The 15,237-nt window shown below is 33.6% G+C and overlaps 2 protein-coding genes across 2 annotated transcripts; one reads left to right on the top strand and one right to left on the bottom strand.

The window, feature by feature from the left end:
- The first annotated feature begins 1,154 nt into the window (after positions 1–1,154).
- On the top strand, positions 1,155–5,873 carry LOC105133180 (glutaminyl-peptide cyclotransferase-like). Its single transcript, XM_011037042.1, has 11 exons — positions 1,155–1,525; positions 2,609–2,665; positions 2,772–2,807; positions 3,131–3,195; positions 3,407–3,470; positions 3,912–4,029; positions 4,336–4,433; positions 4,790–4,860; positions 4,996–5,023; positions 5,227–5,281; positions 5,555–5,873. The coding sequence occupies exons 1-11, from the start codon at positions 1,283–1,285 to the stop codon at positions 5,659–5,661; spliced, it is 942 nt and encodes a 313-aa protein (XP_011035344.1). The 5' UTR covers positions 1,155–1,282; the 3' UTR covers positions 5,662–5,873.
- Positions 5,874–8,627: 2,754 nt separating this feature from the next.
- Positions 8,628–11,898, bottom strand: LOC105133178 (probable polygalacturonase). Its single transcript, XM_011037040.1, has 6 exons — positions 11,786–11,898; positions 11,264–11,593; positions 10,772–10,895; positions 10,484–10,661; positions 10,301–10,371; positions 8,628–10,205 (listed from the first exon to the last, which is right to left on the bottom strand). Exons 1-6 carry the CDS (start codon positions 11,816–11,818, stop codon positions 9,514–9,516), a joined length of 1,428 nt encoding a protein of 475 aa, XP_011035342.1. The 5' UTR covers positions 11,819–11,898; the 3' UTR covers positions 8,628–9,513.
- Positions 11,899–15,237: the final 3,339 nt, after the last annotated feature.

Here is a 15,237-nt window from a genome sequence, read left to right as displayed (position 1 = left end):
TAATAAACAGATTAAGGATGAAATTTGAAGGGTAAAAACATTAAAGGATTACTTTGAAAAATTATAGAGGAGAGTGTGAAAATTGATGAGGAAGAGAAAATAAAACAAAATAAAATAATAATTCATCTTAATCTGATCGTCCGTTAATCACACATCATCTTGTGATGAGGGGATAGTAAGATGGTTTAAAAGCTGTTAACGAGACAACTTTTTAGCTTCAAAAACAATCTTTGTACATTATCTTAACCTAGATGTTGACTCGTATAATACATGTATTAATTATTTTTTTAAAATAATATTTATTTTTATTTAATTACTAAAATATTTCTAATCAACTTGTTTATTACTAAAACAAACTAGAAAGAAAAGACACAAAAGCTCATGAATGTCAGTTAAAAACAATGTTTTTAAAGGTAATTGAATAGTTAAAGATGTTTTTAAAACAAAAATATTAAAAAAACCCCTAAAGCGAAGTAAAAATAAAAAATAAAAATAATCGAGTGATTTTACTTTTATGAAAATAAATATGGAAAGGTCTCCATGCACATTCAATTCAAAAACGACGTTTAGGCTATAAGAAAAAGATTGCCATACCCTTAATAGAAGGCTTAATAATTTTTTTGGAACAAAGTAATCATTTCATTGTTTTAGTCCACCATTATTTTAGTGAGGGTATAATTTACATGTTTTTGTCAATAGTGGATGGACATTAAGGAAATTTTTTATTTTATTTATTTCATTTTATTTTTATAACTGAATAATAAGTCTGTCGTCTTCAGCAGCACATTCGATGAAAATGGATGGCTTCGGGGAACGAAGATAACGGGCTCTATGTCCATGTCCTTCTGAAGAAATCAAAAGCAGAAACAGCCAAAACCATCAGTAAATGAGGCAATGAGCTTTCGAATCAAGCTCGAGCACACCAATGGCTCAAGTGGGCTTTATTAGCAACCCTCCTAGCTTCCATGAAGAGCACTCGTATAAATTTAACAAAACAGCTATCCAGAAAGATAATAAGCCAAGGAAAATAGAATTTATAAGTAAATGAATTGAAAATGAAAACATTTGATAAACTATAGGCACCATAATGTACTTTATCAATCATACAATCAACCCCCGCAAAGAAAGAATCTGCCATGTGAGGAACAGTCAGCTACTTGGCCTAACTATGAACTTCAAAATTGTTACCGTCAAAGCGAAGACTCACCAACTCTATAACCAAACCAAACGCATTTTTCTAGCGTAAAACTCCTCTTGGTCGGCCCCATGAATTCACCTTTCCATGGCTTCAAAATCTCGTAGAAAGAAACCATATAAAAAGCCCAACAATATTTCCATGCCTTCTCCGTCTTTTACTTTTATTTACAAGAAAGTTTCAGTCTTTGTTTCATTAGTCATGATTTTTGGTGTTATTTTTCTGTTGGGCATTTCATCGAACATTTTGAGTGGCATTGCTGCTGTTCCTAAATTATACTCGGTTCAGATTATCAATGAGTTCCCTCATGATCCCAGTGCCTTCACTCAGGTAAGTACTGTTATGGCTTGAAGAAATCAAAGATTTCATTTATTTTTGCCATCAATATTTTTGGAATGAGAAGGGAGCTAACAACCTACTCAATATTTCTGTTATTTGAGTCTGTCTGTTCAGGCAGTCATGTGTATAGCTGTTATTTTTATCCTGGGGATTTCCTTGAACATATTGATCAGTTTTTCATGTGTTGATCACTCTCCAAAAATCTATTCAATTCATGTACTCAATGAGTTCCCTCATGATCCAAAAGCTTTCACTGAGGTGACTCTTTCTTGGGCCGTCTCTTTGTTTCATAAAAGAGCAACGGAGTCCCTGATTTGATCATCTTGATCTTCGTTTGAAATGTTTTATCTCTTCGCCCCGTTTGGTATTGCGATACAAATGAGGTGCCGGAAAATTTTGAATTTTTTTTATTTAAAATTAATTTTTTATATATTTTTAGATTATTTTGATATATTAATTTTAAAAATAATTTTAAAGGATTAAAAAAATATTTTTTAATATATTTTTAAATAAAAAAATATTTTAAAAAATAATAACTATCGTAATTCCAACACAGTTTAATTTAAATTTATGCCGGAGCTACATCAAGCAAAATTGGAGACCAGTCATTCATTTTTGATTGAGGTATTAAGGATTTGTTTTTGTCATTATTAGACCGGAATTAGGTGGATTGCAGGATCCAACACATGTTGGGATTCCAGTTGGTGATGGCACTACCATAAGTTTTTGTTGACTGTTAACTTGTTGGACTTTCTGTGAATGTGCTGTCATTTGGGATTCCAGTTGGTGATGGCACTACCAGAAGTTTTTGTTGACTGTTAACTTGTTGGACTTTCTGTGAATGTGCTGTCATTTCTATGTACTTGGCATGAAAGAGTTGAGCAATTCATGTAGCAAAGTCTTGTTCATGCGTTTCATCTCATTTTTTATTTTTTTGTTCCCTTAACAATTCGATTGAGATCCCTAACCACACATTTCAGAAAGCCATTCCAAATTATTGAGTCTTTTCTTCTTTGAGTATGAATTGCCTGTGCTATATTACCAGGTTATTGACTGCATCAATCCTGGTTTCAGGGTCTTCTTTATGCTGGAAATGGTACACTGTATGAATCAACTGGCCTTTATGGGAAGGTAAATATGCTGCATACTTTGCACGGTGTCTTTTCTTTTCTTGTCAATTACACTTATGTTAGATGCAATTCACTACTGATCAGTCTATTTAACTCTATCATTTCAGTCGTCCGTACGCAGAGTAGCTCTTCATACTGGAAAGGTACAAGCTCTAATATTTGGTTTCTCATTTATTGTCAGATGTTTTCACAATCATTTTCCATGGCTTTTCATTTTAAACTGAAATTGCAGAACATATATGCCTGCGTTAGAAGAGAGTTAATTGTTTGAAGTTAGCTATTAGTGCTGCTGGTGGACTGATAAATTGTATTTAACAAGAGAAAAAATACTGGTGATTTTTTATTCTTTGTATGAATAGTTGGCAGAGGTAACTGTGACATTTAATTCAACAAATAAGCAATACCTAAATTATATAACAAGGCATATATTTTAATGTAGGCCTTAAGCTTTATTTTTTGTGTACAGGTTGAGGCTCTCCAGAAGATGGGTGATTCTTATTTTGGGGAAGGTTTAACCTATTTTGAGCAAAGGTTTGTGATTCAGCTGCAATTTGTTTCTTGTTGATTCAACAAATATATATTTGAATTAAAATATGCCAAAGGTTGGCTTTTTCACTTGCATTCATAATGACGATACATGCTTAGCCTCCCATTTAATTTATTTGCATATTCATTTCTATGTAGTCAAATTAAAAAATATTATTCTAAATTGCTAATACACTTATTTTATTTTCTTTTGTAGGCTGTTCCAAGTAACTTGGTTGACGAAAACCGGTTTCATATATGACCCAAATAATTTAAGAAAAGTTTGTACTTCACTGTTTACTTTTGATATGTACAAATTTATTTATTAAGGTTGATAGGTACTTTTACACATTTAAGTATTGGAATCTTTGGATTTTTCTCTAGTATTTCATTTGGGTATCACCAAACCACATTTTTATGGTAATATGCTGTAGAAATCTCCTGCTCAAAATTTTGATTCTTAAAATTATTTGCTTGTCAAAATGCCTCCAATCTTGGGTTGTTGTTGCTTTTACAATTGTGATTAGTTACTGCACGTAAAACTGCTCTGCAGACCAAACTACTCCTTGTAGTAAAACGATCATGCTGCATTTTCCATACTTGATTGCTTGTGCATTATTTTGCTTATAATTTTCTTTCCTGCTCACGTGCATCCTTTTTTTGGGGTGACTTGAAGGTTGTAGTTTTGGATATTTCGTAATTTTAGTTTTTATTTAGTGCAGATTGGGAAATTCACTCATGGGATGGAAGATGGTTGGGGACTGGCTACCAATGGAAAAGTTTTGTTCGGCAGTGATGGGACTTCAGCATTATATCAGCTTGACCCTCAAACATTGAAAGGTTCTTGCATAAAACAGTGTTTCAGTTTCTGAAAATTATATGTTTTTTTGTTGTTCCGTTTCTTTTTTCCTTCTTCTTTTGAACAATTTTCAACGGTGTTTCCCCCCAAGAGTATCAATATTCATATAAACCTCAATTGTTGTAGTTGCTCATAATAGTGTCCCTTTTCTTTTCCTATCTTAGCTGCGCCATTTTTCCTTGGTATGCTTTGTGCTAACTCCAATTCTGATGTATGAACTTGATTTTTAAGTTCCTTTTAAATTTCACATTATTTATCACTGATTTTTTTTGGCTTGTCTATTGCAGTCATTGGCAAACAAATTGTCAGATATAATGGACACGAAGTACACTATCTCAATGAACTAGAGTTCGTCAATGATGAAATTTGGGCTAATGTTTGGCAGGTGTGTTCTTGGATCTTCATTGTGTTCGTTTGGTTACTGATTGGATAATTTCCCATTAATAGTTACTCTCTGGCATTTCAGTGAGGGCATTGATATTGTAGTTCCCCTATGGAGGGATTTACTGCTTTACTAAACATACGTGATTTAAGATTTAAATGGTTCTTTTTTTTATTTGGATATCTTCTATCCCAACCCCCCTGTTTTTGGGCTTAAGTTTAGTGATTGAGCTACAGGATAGCAAAGAACTTTTCAAATGCAGGCATTTGTATCTTAAACAAATGGCAAAGACTTTACCAAGCAAGCTAGTGAAGACTCTCCTTCCAATGTTGCCTCAATCTTTTCTTCTCTATGTGCAGACCGATTGCATTGCAAGAATCTCACTGAAAGATGGTGCAGTGCTTGGATGGATTCTCCTTCCAAATTTAAGGTTCTTTTTCAATTTGCTTTCCTTAGTATAGTTTGTTAGCTTCTGATATTTGTTCTAATCGATCATGAGATAATTAATACCCTGTGATGTTGCTCAACGGTTTCAGAATCATTCATTTTCGTTTCTGTTTTACAGGAAAGGCTTGATAGCAGCTGGACACAATGTAAGCAATAGTCAAATAATTTCTAACATCAGTTTGTGACAATAAAGCACTCTCTGTTTGTTTCCTTACTAAATGGAAAGGAAGAAATACTTAAAAGGAACTGCATTTCCAATTATTTTCTCTTACTTTTTCTTGTATAGATTGTGGGTTCACAGAGTCTTTTCATTTCCTAATCATGTATTGGATTTTTCACTGGATTATAGGGCATTGATGTTTTAAATGGAATAGCTTGGGATGACAATGACAACCGCCTTTTTGGTAAGCTGCTGCAGATGTTTTTTCTCCTGTTCCACTTGAAATCCCATTAACATGTTTTATGTGGTCCATATTTTTAACACAGAAATCCTGTAGCTAACTGCTGGAGTTAACTACTGAAGTGTGCATTTCCAAATGCAATTTTATGCCTTTTTTCTGCATGTCATATATTACCTTCATCATGTTGAATCATGTTTTCCACAAGAAATCATATTTTAGCAGATTTATTGTTTTATAATGTAACTTTTATTTTCCATGTTCAAAACTTCTTTGCAGTTACTGGAAAATTATGGCCAAAGCTCTACGAAATCAAGTTGCATCCAGTAAAGAAACATTTTGGTACTGGAGTGATTGAGCAGCTTTGCATCCCACCAAGATCATAACATTTCAGACAATAATACTGAATTGGATGTGCTCATAAAGCATACTTTTAAACTTTTGGTATGATTATTGAAAGGAAAAGGAACTTCAGGGTCAAAATAAAGTTTGGCTGACACACAGGAAATACACACAAATTGGAGAATAACACTTCTGCTTCCTGGGATTTTTTATGAAATTGTTTTGAATTATATCATTTGAGTTACCCTAAGAGCTACACGGTATGGTGCATATAAGTCTGTAAGTTTACATGAAGCCATTAATTTCCAAATGAGGGAATTGGAGGCAGAGTGGGATGGGATATTATTGGATGTGGAAAATTAGTGCTCACCACGGTCCTTGGAGGTTGGATTGCCACAACACCTTTATATATATATATAGAGAGAGAGAGGATTAACAAATTTTTGTTATTGTTATTAATCCCTGTTTAATATGTGAATCGTGGAACTTTTTTATTTGATTTATGATTTAAGTTTAAAATCAAATTATATTAAAATTACTCTGTAATGATTCATTCTACTTAATTGATCTAAAAAAAAATTAATTGTTTGGTAAAAAAATTGATGATAAAATTTTAAAAAATAAAGTCTACATAAAAAAATTTATCCAGTTAAATACATAATTTTAAAGATGACATGTAAAATATATGACAGGGGAGTTAGGGGTGGAGTGTTGGAATATTTTTACTAATAGAAAATTACTTATCTATATTATATAAAAAAATATACAATGAAACCAATTACAATATATATATATATATAGGATTAAGAAATTTTGGTTATTGTTATTAATCCCGGTTTAATATGTGAATCTTGGAACTTTTTTATTTGATTTTTTATATGATTTAAGTTTAAAATTAAATTATATAAAAAATTACTCTGTAATGATTTATTCTACTTAATTGATCTAAAAACAATTTAATTGTTTGGTAAAAAAATTTGACGATGAAATTTTAAAAAATAAAGTTCACATAAAAAAAATTTATCAGTTAAATCAATAAATTTAAAAACGACATGTAAAATATATGACGGGGAGTTAGGGATGGAGTGTTGGAATATTTCTACTAATCGAAAATTACTTATCTATATTATATAAAAAATATACAATGAAACCAATTTCTTGATTTGGTACAAGTCAAAAGCGGTGAAAAAAAAAAAAACCTTCACTATTCATTCATATGAATTATTCATATAAGCACCATAAAAAATGCTATGATAAAATAAATAAATCATAACCATGCTCCAAGTCCTTCATTTAATTTTAAGATTTTCAACTCTATTCACCAAATGATCTCTCAAATTAATTATTATAGTATAGATGACTTGTTTAATATTATCCTGGCATTAAATGAAAAATGAAGATTTTCTTTGAAGTGGCAAGTTTAATTTGAAAGTCAGCTATTCAATTTATTTATTTTTGATTAGTTGATCAAATATATTTCAAAGATTTGAAATACAATTTCATGTAGCTAATCTCAAACTCCTACATCATCTTTGTGTTTTTGTTCTTTTTTAATTTTAATCTTAATTTTTGGTCCTAAAAATATCAAAAACAAGAACAGCTTCTTTTCTATTTGCATGGACTTCACTCTTTAGCTTCACTCTCCATCTCTAATCAAGGCATACAACACATCATCTGTTTAACAACAAGATATCAAAGCACGCCTCATATTTTGGCATAAGATTATGGATTCTAATACTTGCTTTGATTGTTGTCTTTACTCTTCTCTTTTTGATCATCATCGATGCTTGGATCATTTATCACTGTTGCCGAAAATCCAAACCTTTCAAGCCCCATTTTCGCCTATCGAACCCCCTTTCGATGAAAGATTTTGAAAATTCTTGCACTACTCCTTCCATGGATAAAAGGTTTTTGTCGCATCGAATTTCGGAGGTTTAAATGAACAATGCTAAGTTAGACCGTCAACTGGTGATGTCATCTGAACACTGGTCTAATATGAGTAGTGCATGCGATCACAACTCAATGGAGTGGTAATGTAGCTTATTTGAAGTCTGTTATTAGTCACTCTTCTGTGGTTCCTGATACATGAAGGGGAGATCAGATTGCTTCGAAGGAGATTGAGGTTGTTGCGGATGGTTTTGCTGATAAGAATCTGATTGGAAGTGGAAATTGTGGTGTTGTGTATCGCGGCGTGATGATGGATACTACCAGAGTGGCTGTAAAAAGGTTACTGAGTAACAGGTGCTCAATTTTGAGTCTCTGTTAGAAGATATATGATTTATTGATTACATCAAATCATGCATGCTGGATGACTGAAAACAAAGAAATTGTGCATTTCAGAATTTTGAGTAGTTAGTTGATGAACTAATGATTAATCATCAGTTGCCAAGCTGAGGACTTCACAGCAAGGGTGGAAATGATAGGGAATGTCAGGCACAAGAATTTGGTCAAAGTTCTTGGATACTGTATGGAAGAGGGTTACAGGTAAATTTCTTTTTTCCCTAATAAGTTCCTTTTTTTCCTAATAAGTTCCTTTTCAGAATCTATACTAAATTGTTATTTGTCTCAATCTTCTGCTTGTTTCTCCCTTCTATTAGAATTCTTGTGAGTGAGTATGTTGATAATGGCAATCCGCATCATTGGCTTTATGGATTTTCTGAACAAAGACCTCTAACATGGGCTATACGGATGAACATCGTCCGAGGAATAGCTAAAGGGTAAGTTCTGTGATCTTCAGATATTTATACTTTTCTATTAGTTCATGCTCATAATATGTACTTTTGCTTCTGAAGATTAGCCTACCTTCCCTGAGATATCGAGCCAAAGATTATTCATCAGAACCTAAAATCTAGCAACATACTGCTTGATCACCAGTGGAATCCTAAGATAAATGATTTTGGGATCACTGACAATTCACTGAATGGAAACATCTGGGTGAGTTTCTTCTAATCAGCTTGCTTACCACATAGGAATCTTGCCCTGGTTACTGCAAGTGAACTTGATAATCACAATCAGCCTCAAGAACAGATTTCTTATCTTCAAGATACTAGTTTTACTTTACTCTCCGTATATAAAAAAATGTTTTGTTGATCATAGAAATTATTCATTCATTGCAGGTGTATTTGGTTGACTGGTTAACTTCCATGATTGCAAATCATCAAATTGCGCTTGTGGTGGATCCTAAATTGCCAGATATGCCACCTTCCAAGGAACTAAAACGAATGCTTTTGCTCGCTCTTCGCTGTGTGTTGATCGTGATATAAAGCAGAGGCCTGCAATGGGAGATGTGATCCACATGCTTGAGCCTCGCGACTTATTGCTTGATGATGTAAGAACTACGAATATTGTCTTCTTAAAACTTCAGAACACGTTGGGTTTATTAGTCCGATTATATGATGCAGGATCGTCGAAAAGGAGAGATGGCAAAAACGCAGCAAGAGAGTCGCACTGTTGACAAATTTGGTGAAGGTGATTTTAGTACACATGAGAAAGAAAGACAGAAAGAAAGAAAGATTAATATCCACCAGACAATCACGCCGGTGTAAGAAGATTTTGTTCCTAACAGATCATGGATAATCTGACTTCTGAGAGGTTGTAGACATCTTTTATTCATCTGTAGAGATGAAGCTATGAACTTTCTGTTCATCTGTAGTCACTTTGATCATGAGTTAAATCAATAATTTTGTCCATTCAATCCATCCTTCTTGATCAATCAAATATATTAAGCTGATGAACTAAAACAGAAAAAGCTGCAAGTCTTTTTTTATTTGATTTACACATTTCTCTTATCTGGGCTTACAAAACACAAACAATATTCTGCAATTCGTTAATGTCTAGGAACCTCAACCTATTTTATTCATCTCTAGGAGAACCGCAATGGCTGGATGGGGCATGATCTAGCTAGTGGCAGAACAAGTTTGGAGCCTAACTTTCTCAATCGGAAGTTGGTCTTCTGGAAAGGGACAATCCATGCTTTTCTTTGGCAACGCAGCACATGGCATGGGAGTCACATTGCTTGAAACTCCCGATACATCAGTGCAGTTCCATGCTGGTTCTTTATGTTTCTCAGCCAAGGTCATTGTTACATTAGAAATGCAAATCCCTGTAAAAGGATTTCCCTCGCCGAGTCCTTCTAGTTTCCCCGGAATCGTTACATTGTCAGCTACTATATCTCTGAAATTTATATTTGTGATCTCAGGCAGTGCTTTTGGATCATATCCCTCATCAGCGTGTGACGAATAAGAGCCTATCATCCAAAAGACATACTTCATTGTCTTTAGGGTCATTCTTCTCACAAAAATGTCTTTTACATAACCTCCTCTTCCAACAGCGGTTTTGACTCGAACAGCTGATTCAGTGTTAATGGCTGTGATATCTTCAACTCTAACATCCTCGATTCCACCGGACATTTCACTTCCAAGAGCAATGGCAGCACTCTTAGGGGAAATGCATGTTATCCTTCTTATGACTAGTTGCTTCATAGGCATCCCAACTTTGATTCCATATTGATCCAGTCCACTCTTAACTGCGATGCAGTCATCCCCAGATACGATGTAGCAATCTTCGATTATAACATTAGTGCATGAATCTAAAACAAAACGAGAGAAGCCATCATCGATAAATCCGAAAGATTACATCAAACATCAAGTAAAATCTATGTTGCTATACGAAAATAGCACACACCTGGGTTAATCCCATCTGTATTGGGAACATCAACCGGTGCCAGAATAGTCACCCCCTGAATCCACAGATTGCTGCATTTTTCAAAAACATTAAACCACACAATTAGATGCAATCTCCTTTCATAATATGCTTCTCAACTATCGTAACTTCTACACAAGGTTTAGCACGTTAAAATGGTCAAACCTGCTATAAATAGGATGAACATGCCATTGCGGAGAGTTAATCAAGGTTATATTCGATATTTGAACCTGATCAGAGTACATGATCTCGATCAGATAAGGCCTCTCCAGCTTTTTCAGTTTTTTCTCTGTGAACTTTTCCCACCATACTGCACCCTGGCCATCAACCGTGCCATTGTTGCCTAACATGAACGGTACATGAGAACCCATTGTTTAGAGGAAAAAAATAAACAAAATTATGCATAATATTTCATAATTTATCTAAAACCAATGCCTTAAGAATATTGATTACCAGTAATTATGACGTCGGTTACGTTTGAAGCAAAAATGAGACCACCAGGCCTTCCAAAAGCAGCGTTTTCTCTTACTCCCCCGTAAGAGGGCAATGGGGTGAGCAGTGGCCATTCATCCTCATCCTGCCAATATGATCATGTGAATATACAAAAATGTAGTGATTTATAGTTACAAAGAATTAATCATATTACAGGAGAGAAATGCTTTAACAGCTGTGATGGAAATGAACATGGAATCGCAGCCATTCACGTTCGACAAGAACACAAGTGAATGTACAGGCTAACATGTTCATAGCTTGACTTTGCAAAGCATTCCTCCCTGTAAATATGAGATCAATATTATATTGCTCTATAGAGAACACATTTAGATGTTAGGTTTGCCGGAGCCTCGCTAAATTATGTGGGATCCATCACTTTTATGAGCAAGGAGTCATGGTAGTAGGCCTCATGCAATAAATTCTTTTTGAAAATTAAATAGGAAAGATCCATACCTGAGAAGCAAGAAGAACAGCATCCTTATGAAGAAAAAGAGTGAAATGGCTGGTGAGATTAAAACTCCCAGTTAACCATTTTCCTGCGGGTACGATAAGTTGTGCTCCACCATCTGGTGCATACTTGCTTAGTTTCTTAATTGCTTCTTCAAAAGCCTTTGTGTTGGATGTTTTTCCATCGCCAACTGCTCCAAAATCTGTCAAAACTGCACTATGCTTTCGACAATTTATCGCTTTGTACTCTACCGTATTTTGGTGGTATTCTGCGAGTGTTGAACCAGCTAGTGATGATCCCAATATGAAAACGGTTGAGATAATAATCTGCAAAACCTGTAAATCATCAAGGTAATAAAATTCTATAATTTCCTTTCCCAACAAGGGACAAAAATTGTGTATCACAATTTGATAATCGCTGCATTAAACCAGATCCGAGGTAATAGATGTTACATATCATACAATAAAATGGAAAGAAAAAGAGGAGAGGAGAGGAGAAAATGTTGTCTCTAGCTTCAGACAAACTACCTGGTACTTTCTGTACTTAGAAAAAAACCCCATTACGTGTATGTAAGTGAGAGATCGGATTCATCTTTCAGTACAAAAATGGAGAGAATTTATAGAGATCCTTTGGAAGAATGTTCAGGATAATAATTACCCCGAGAATTTCTGGGATATTTGAGGATGACAGTAATCAAGATGGAATTGCCTTTTTTAATCCTTGAAGATGCCACATAGAGCAGTAACATCTCATTTTTCGTCATACGGTTATGGAATATTAACATTAACAAGGAAAAACAAAAAAACTAAATGGCATGGTGAAAACATCGTGGCCTGTCTCCCGTAGGATGGCAACAAATTTTTATTTTTTCCAGGTCTGGTGTGGAAATGGAGGCAATGAGAGAGAAGAGATGGAAGAAAAGAACGGGAAAAAAAATTGCCACCGGAATGGACTCTCCGTCGACATGCGCCATCCTGGAGCGAGCTCCCGAGTCGATTTCAATGACATCAAAGAAGATTATTGTAGCTCGGAAGAAGCAGCATGTACCACTAAAATAAGGCGAGCTTCCTCACTTGATTAATTATTTTTATTTGATACTTGATAATTTGATAACTCTGCAATTGTTTAATTAATATGATACCTGATTCTTTGAACTATTTTCGATTTCATAGCGCAGACACCAGGGCTTGAACTAGTGGCTCTAAACTCTTAATGCATGCTTTGATTGCCTCCTAGCTATTCTCATTCTTAGACGAAAATTTATTTACAAACTAGTTTTTTTACATTAAGATACAAAAATTTCATACAAATTGATTTGTCAATTGATAATTAAGTGGTGAAGTATGGATCCCATGAACTGAATGATAAACGGTTCATCCTCCATATTGAAAAATATTTAGTGTCATGTGTGTTTGTGTGAGCAGTTTATTCGTATAGCATTACTCTTACTTTCAGAATATTTAAATTACGAATCAGTTGTCAAATTACATAATATCAGCAAATATAAATAAAAATATCAATTGATTTTTTTCTGTGAGTAATTGTAGTAATATTTACCAACCAAATTTTTTATTACTAAATCCATCAATAACTATTAACAAAAATATGTCCTCAGTGTATACTAAAGAAATCCTAGTCAGAATAAAAAAATATCAAATGACATATAAATTTTTATAAACACGGTTACTGATGGTCCAATTCAATCGTGAATATACCGTTGGATTGAAATGTGTAAAAAAAAATTTAGCACCCATAATTTGTCTACAAGATTATGGGTAAAATTATTAACAACAAACTTATCAACTAATCAAAAATCACTGATAAATATTTTTCAAACGGATAGTTTTTATTTGTAATTTTGTTAGTAAAATAATCAGAGATGGAATATTAATATAAATACTAATAAAAAAATTATCAATAAAACTATTAGTAATTATTAAATATGATAGTATTAAAATTTAAAATGAATTTTTCAAAAGTTAGACCATCAGGAGGTGTTAACTGACCAATGCAGTGTTGCTGTGTTGGTTTAGCTGATTTGGGGTCTCTTGCTAAGTACTCTTCTGTGGTTCCTGATACGTGAGGCGAATCAGATTACAGTGTTGATCATCGCAGCAGCTAGCACGCTGGTGAATACTTACCAGAGAGATTGTAGAGAGGCTATTGAGTCATAGCTACATAATTTTGAATCATTGGTTTTGCTTTACAATCAATTTGCTTCTTGCACTTTAATTTATGGATTTAAAACAATCATTTAAAGCAGTAGGTAAATGAATGGAAAAAAGAAAGAAAGAAAATTTTCACCAATCAACCTCTTCTTTGTGACTTGTGGTAGCTAAAGAATTCTATGCTAAATCCATGTCTACGGTGTAGGATCATCAGCCTGTTATACTTGTTACTCGAAGAGAAATATCATCATCATGGCTTGATGGTGGTATATTTTAAGCTACTAACCGAACAAGTTCTGAGCTGAACATCCTCAAATGGCAGTCCATCTTCAGGGAAAGACACTCGGTACCTTTCTCCGGAAATGCAGCGCATGGCTGAGGAGTTACTTTGCTAGAAACTCCCTGTATGTCAGTACAGTTCCATTGTAGTTCCTTAGGTTTCTCAGTCAAAATTATTCTTACATTAGAGATGCAAGTTCCTGTAAAAGGATCATTCTGAATTCCTTCAGGTCTTGCCGAATAGGTGACATTGTCAGCCACTATATCTTTGTAATTTATTCCTTTGATCTCAGGCAGTGCTTTCGGATCATACCCCTCGTCAGGATGTGACCCATATGAACCTGTCATCCAAAAGGCATACTTCATTAATATAATGTTTAAAAATTATTAATTCGTTGAGAAACTTGGTTGCACAATGGTGGAGGAATATATACGTCGTGGTTGATACTTGTATTTAGAGATACTTCATTGATAATGAATGCCGGGTGTTTAGAAATATAATGATGATTGTTTTTTAAAGTTTTTTAAATATATTAATTTTAAAAAAAATTAAAGTATTTTTGATATTATCACATCAAAATAATATAAAAATATTAAAAAAATAAATAAAATTTTTTTTAGAAGTGATGCATCAGACAACTATTAAATGCAAATTGATGTCATTAAATTAAATAAAAAATTCGTATGGGTTTTTTCTTTCAAAAAGAAAATAATGATTTTTAAAAACATATTAGTGATAAGGGTTTTGTAGTGGAACAAACTCCAAGAATACGCTTGAAGATTAAGGTTAATGAGCATTCGAGATAGCATTTAGAAGGATTTTTCTTTTAGATATAATAAATCTATATTAAAAGTATGTTTTTAAAATCATTTAGAGAATGCAAATAAATGAGAAAAAAAAAACATATAGAAGAAGTGTTCGTTGACAATGATATTACAGATATATCAGTCATTGCGCCTTTACTTTTGTTGAGGTCTTTATATGCGACTTATAGCATAGCATTGTATTGGCTCGACGCTAAAAAAAGTTGTGAAACGAATTATTAACATAAAAAAACCCAAGAAATGTGCATTAAGCTTTCGTTATGAAATTGGGATGGGAGTCTTTGGGCTAGAGTACTGCTACGTGATAAATATATCAGAACTCAACAAAGTATTAATTCCTACCGTTCGAGCAAAAGGAACGAACTCCCCCTTATGGAAATCTACTTGCAGAGTGTGGCCTGAAATTGTGGAAGGTACAGGTTGGTCAACAGGAAATGGGGCACACAGGTGAGTACTTCCTGGAAAGACAAATGGTTAGATGGTTTCGGGCCTTTATTAGAGCATCTCCGATCCAACTATTTTGAAAAGCTAAATTGATAAAATAGCATTTTCAATTGTATAAATATAGCTTATCTTATCATATCTATTCTAATGGAAAAAAGCTATTTGAAGAGCTATTTATATTGGAGTGAAAAAAATAAGTGTTTTATTATTTCTTAATATTGTTTAATGTTATTTTTTTCCACATGTCTACATTTAATTAGTCT

This window comes from Populus euphratica, unplaced genomic scaffold, assembly GCF_000495115.2.
Source record: "Populus euphratica unplaced genomic scaffold, PopEup_1.0 scaffold110.1, whole genome shotgun sequence".
NCBI classification, from domain to species: Eukaryota; Viridiplantae; Streptophyta; class Magnoliopsida; order Malpighiales; family Salicaceae; genus Populus; species Populus euphratica.
This window is presented reverse-complemented; position numbering and strand designations above follow the sequence as displayed.

Bases quoted from the DNA above. Each gene is read 5' to 3' on its own strand.
- LOC105133180 (XM_011037042.1), top strand. From the start codon at position 1,283: ATGGCTTCAAAATCTCGTAGAAAGAAACCATATAAAAAGCCCAACAAT. The intron at 3,471-3,911 runs GTTTGTACTTCA...TATTTAGTGCAG, and splicing joins ACCCAAATAATTTAAGAAAA to ATTGGGAAATTCACTCATGG. The intron at 4,030-4,335 runs GTTCTTGCATAA...TGTCTATTGCAG, and splicing joins TGACCCTCAAACATTGAAAG to TCATTGGCAAACAAATTGTC.
- LOC105133178 (XM_011037040.1), bottom strand. From the start codon at position 11,818: ATGGGGTTTTTTTCTAAGTACAGAAAGTACCAG. The intron at 10,896-11,263 runs GTATGGATCTTT...TCATATTGGCAG, and splicing joins CTGTTCTTCTTGCTTCTCAG to GATGAGGATGAATGGCCACT. The intron at 10,372-10,483 runs GTTTGACCATTT...TGAAAAATGCAG, and splicing joins GTTCATCCTATTTATAGCAG to CAATCTGTGGATTCAGGGGG.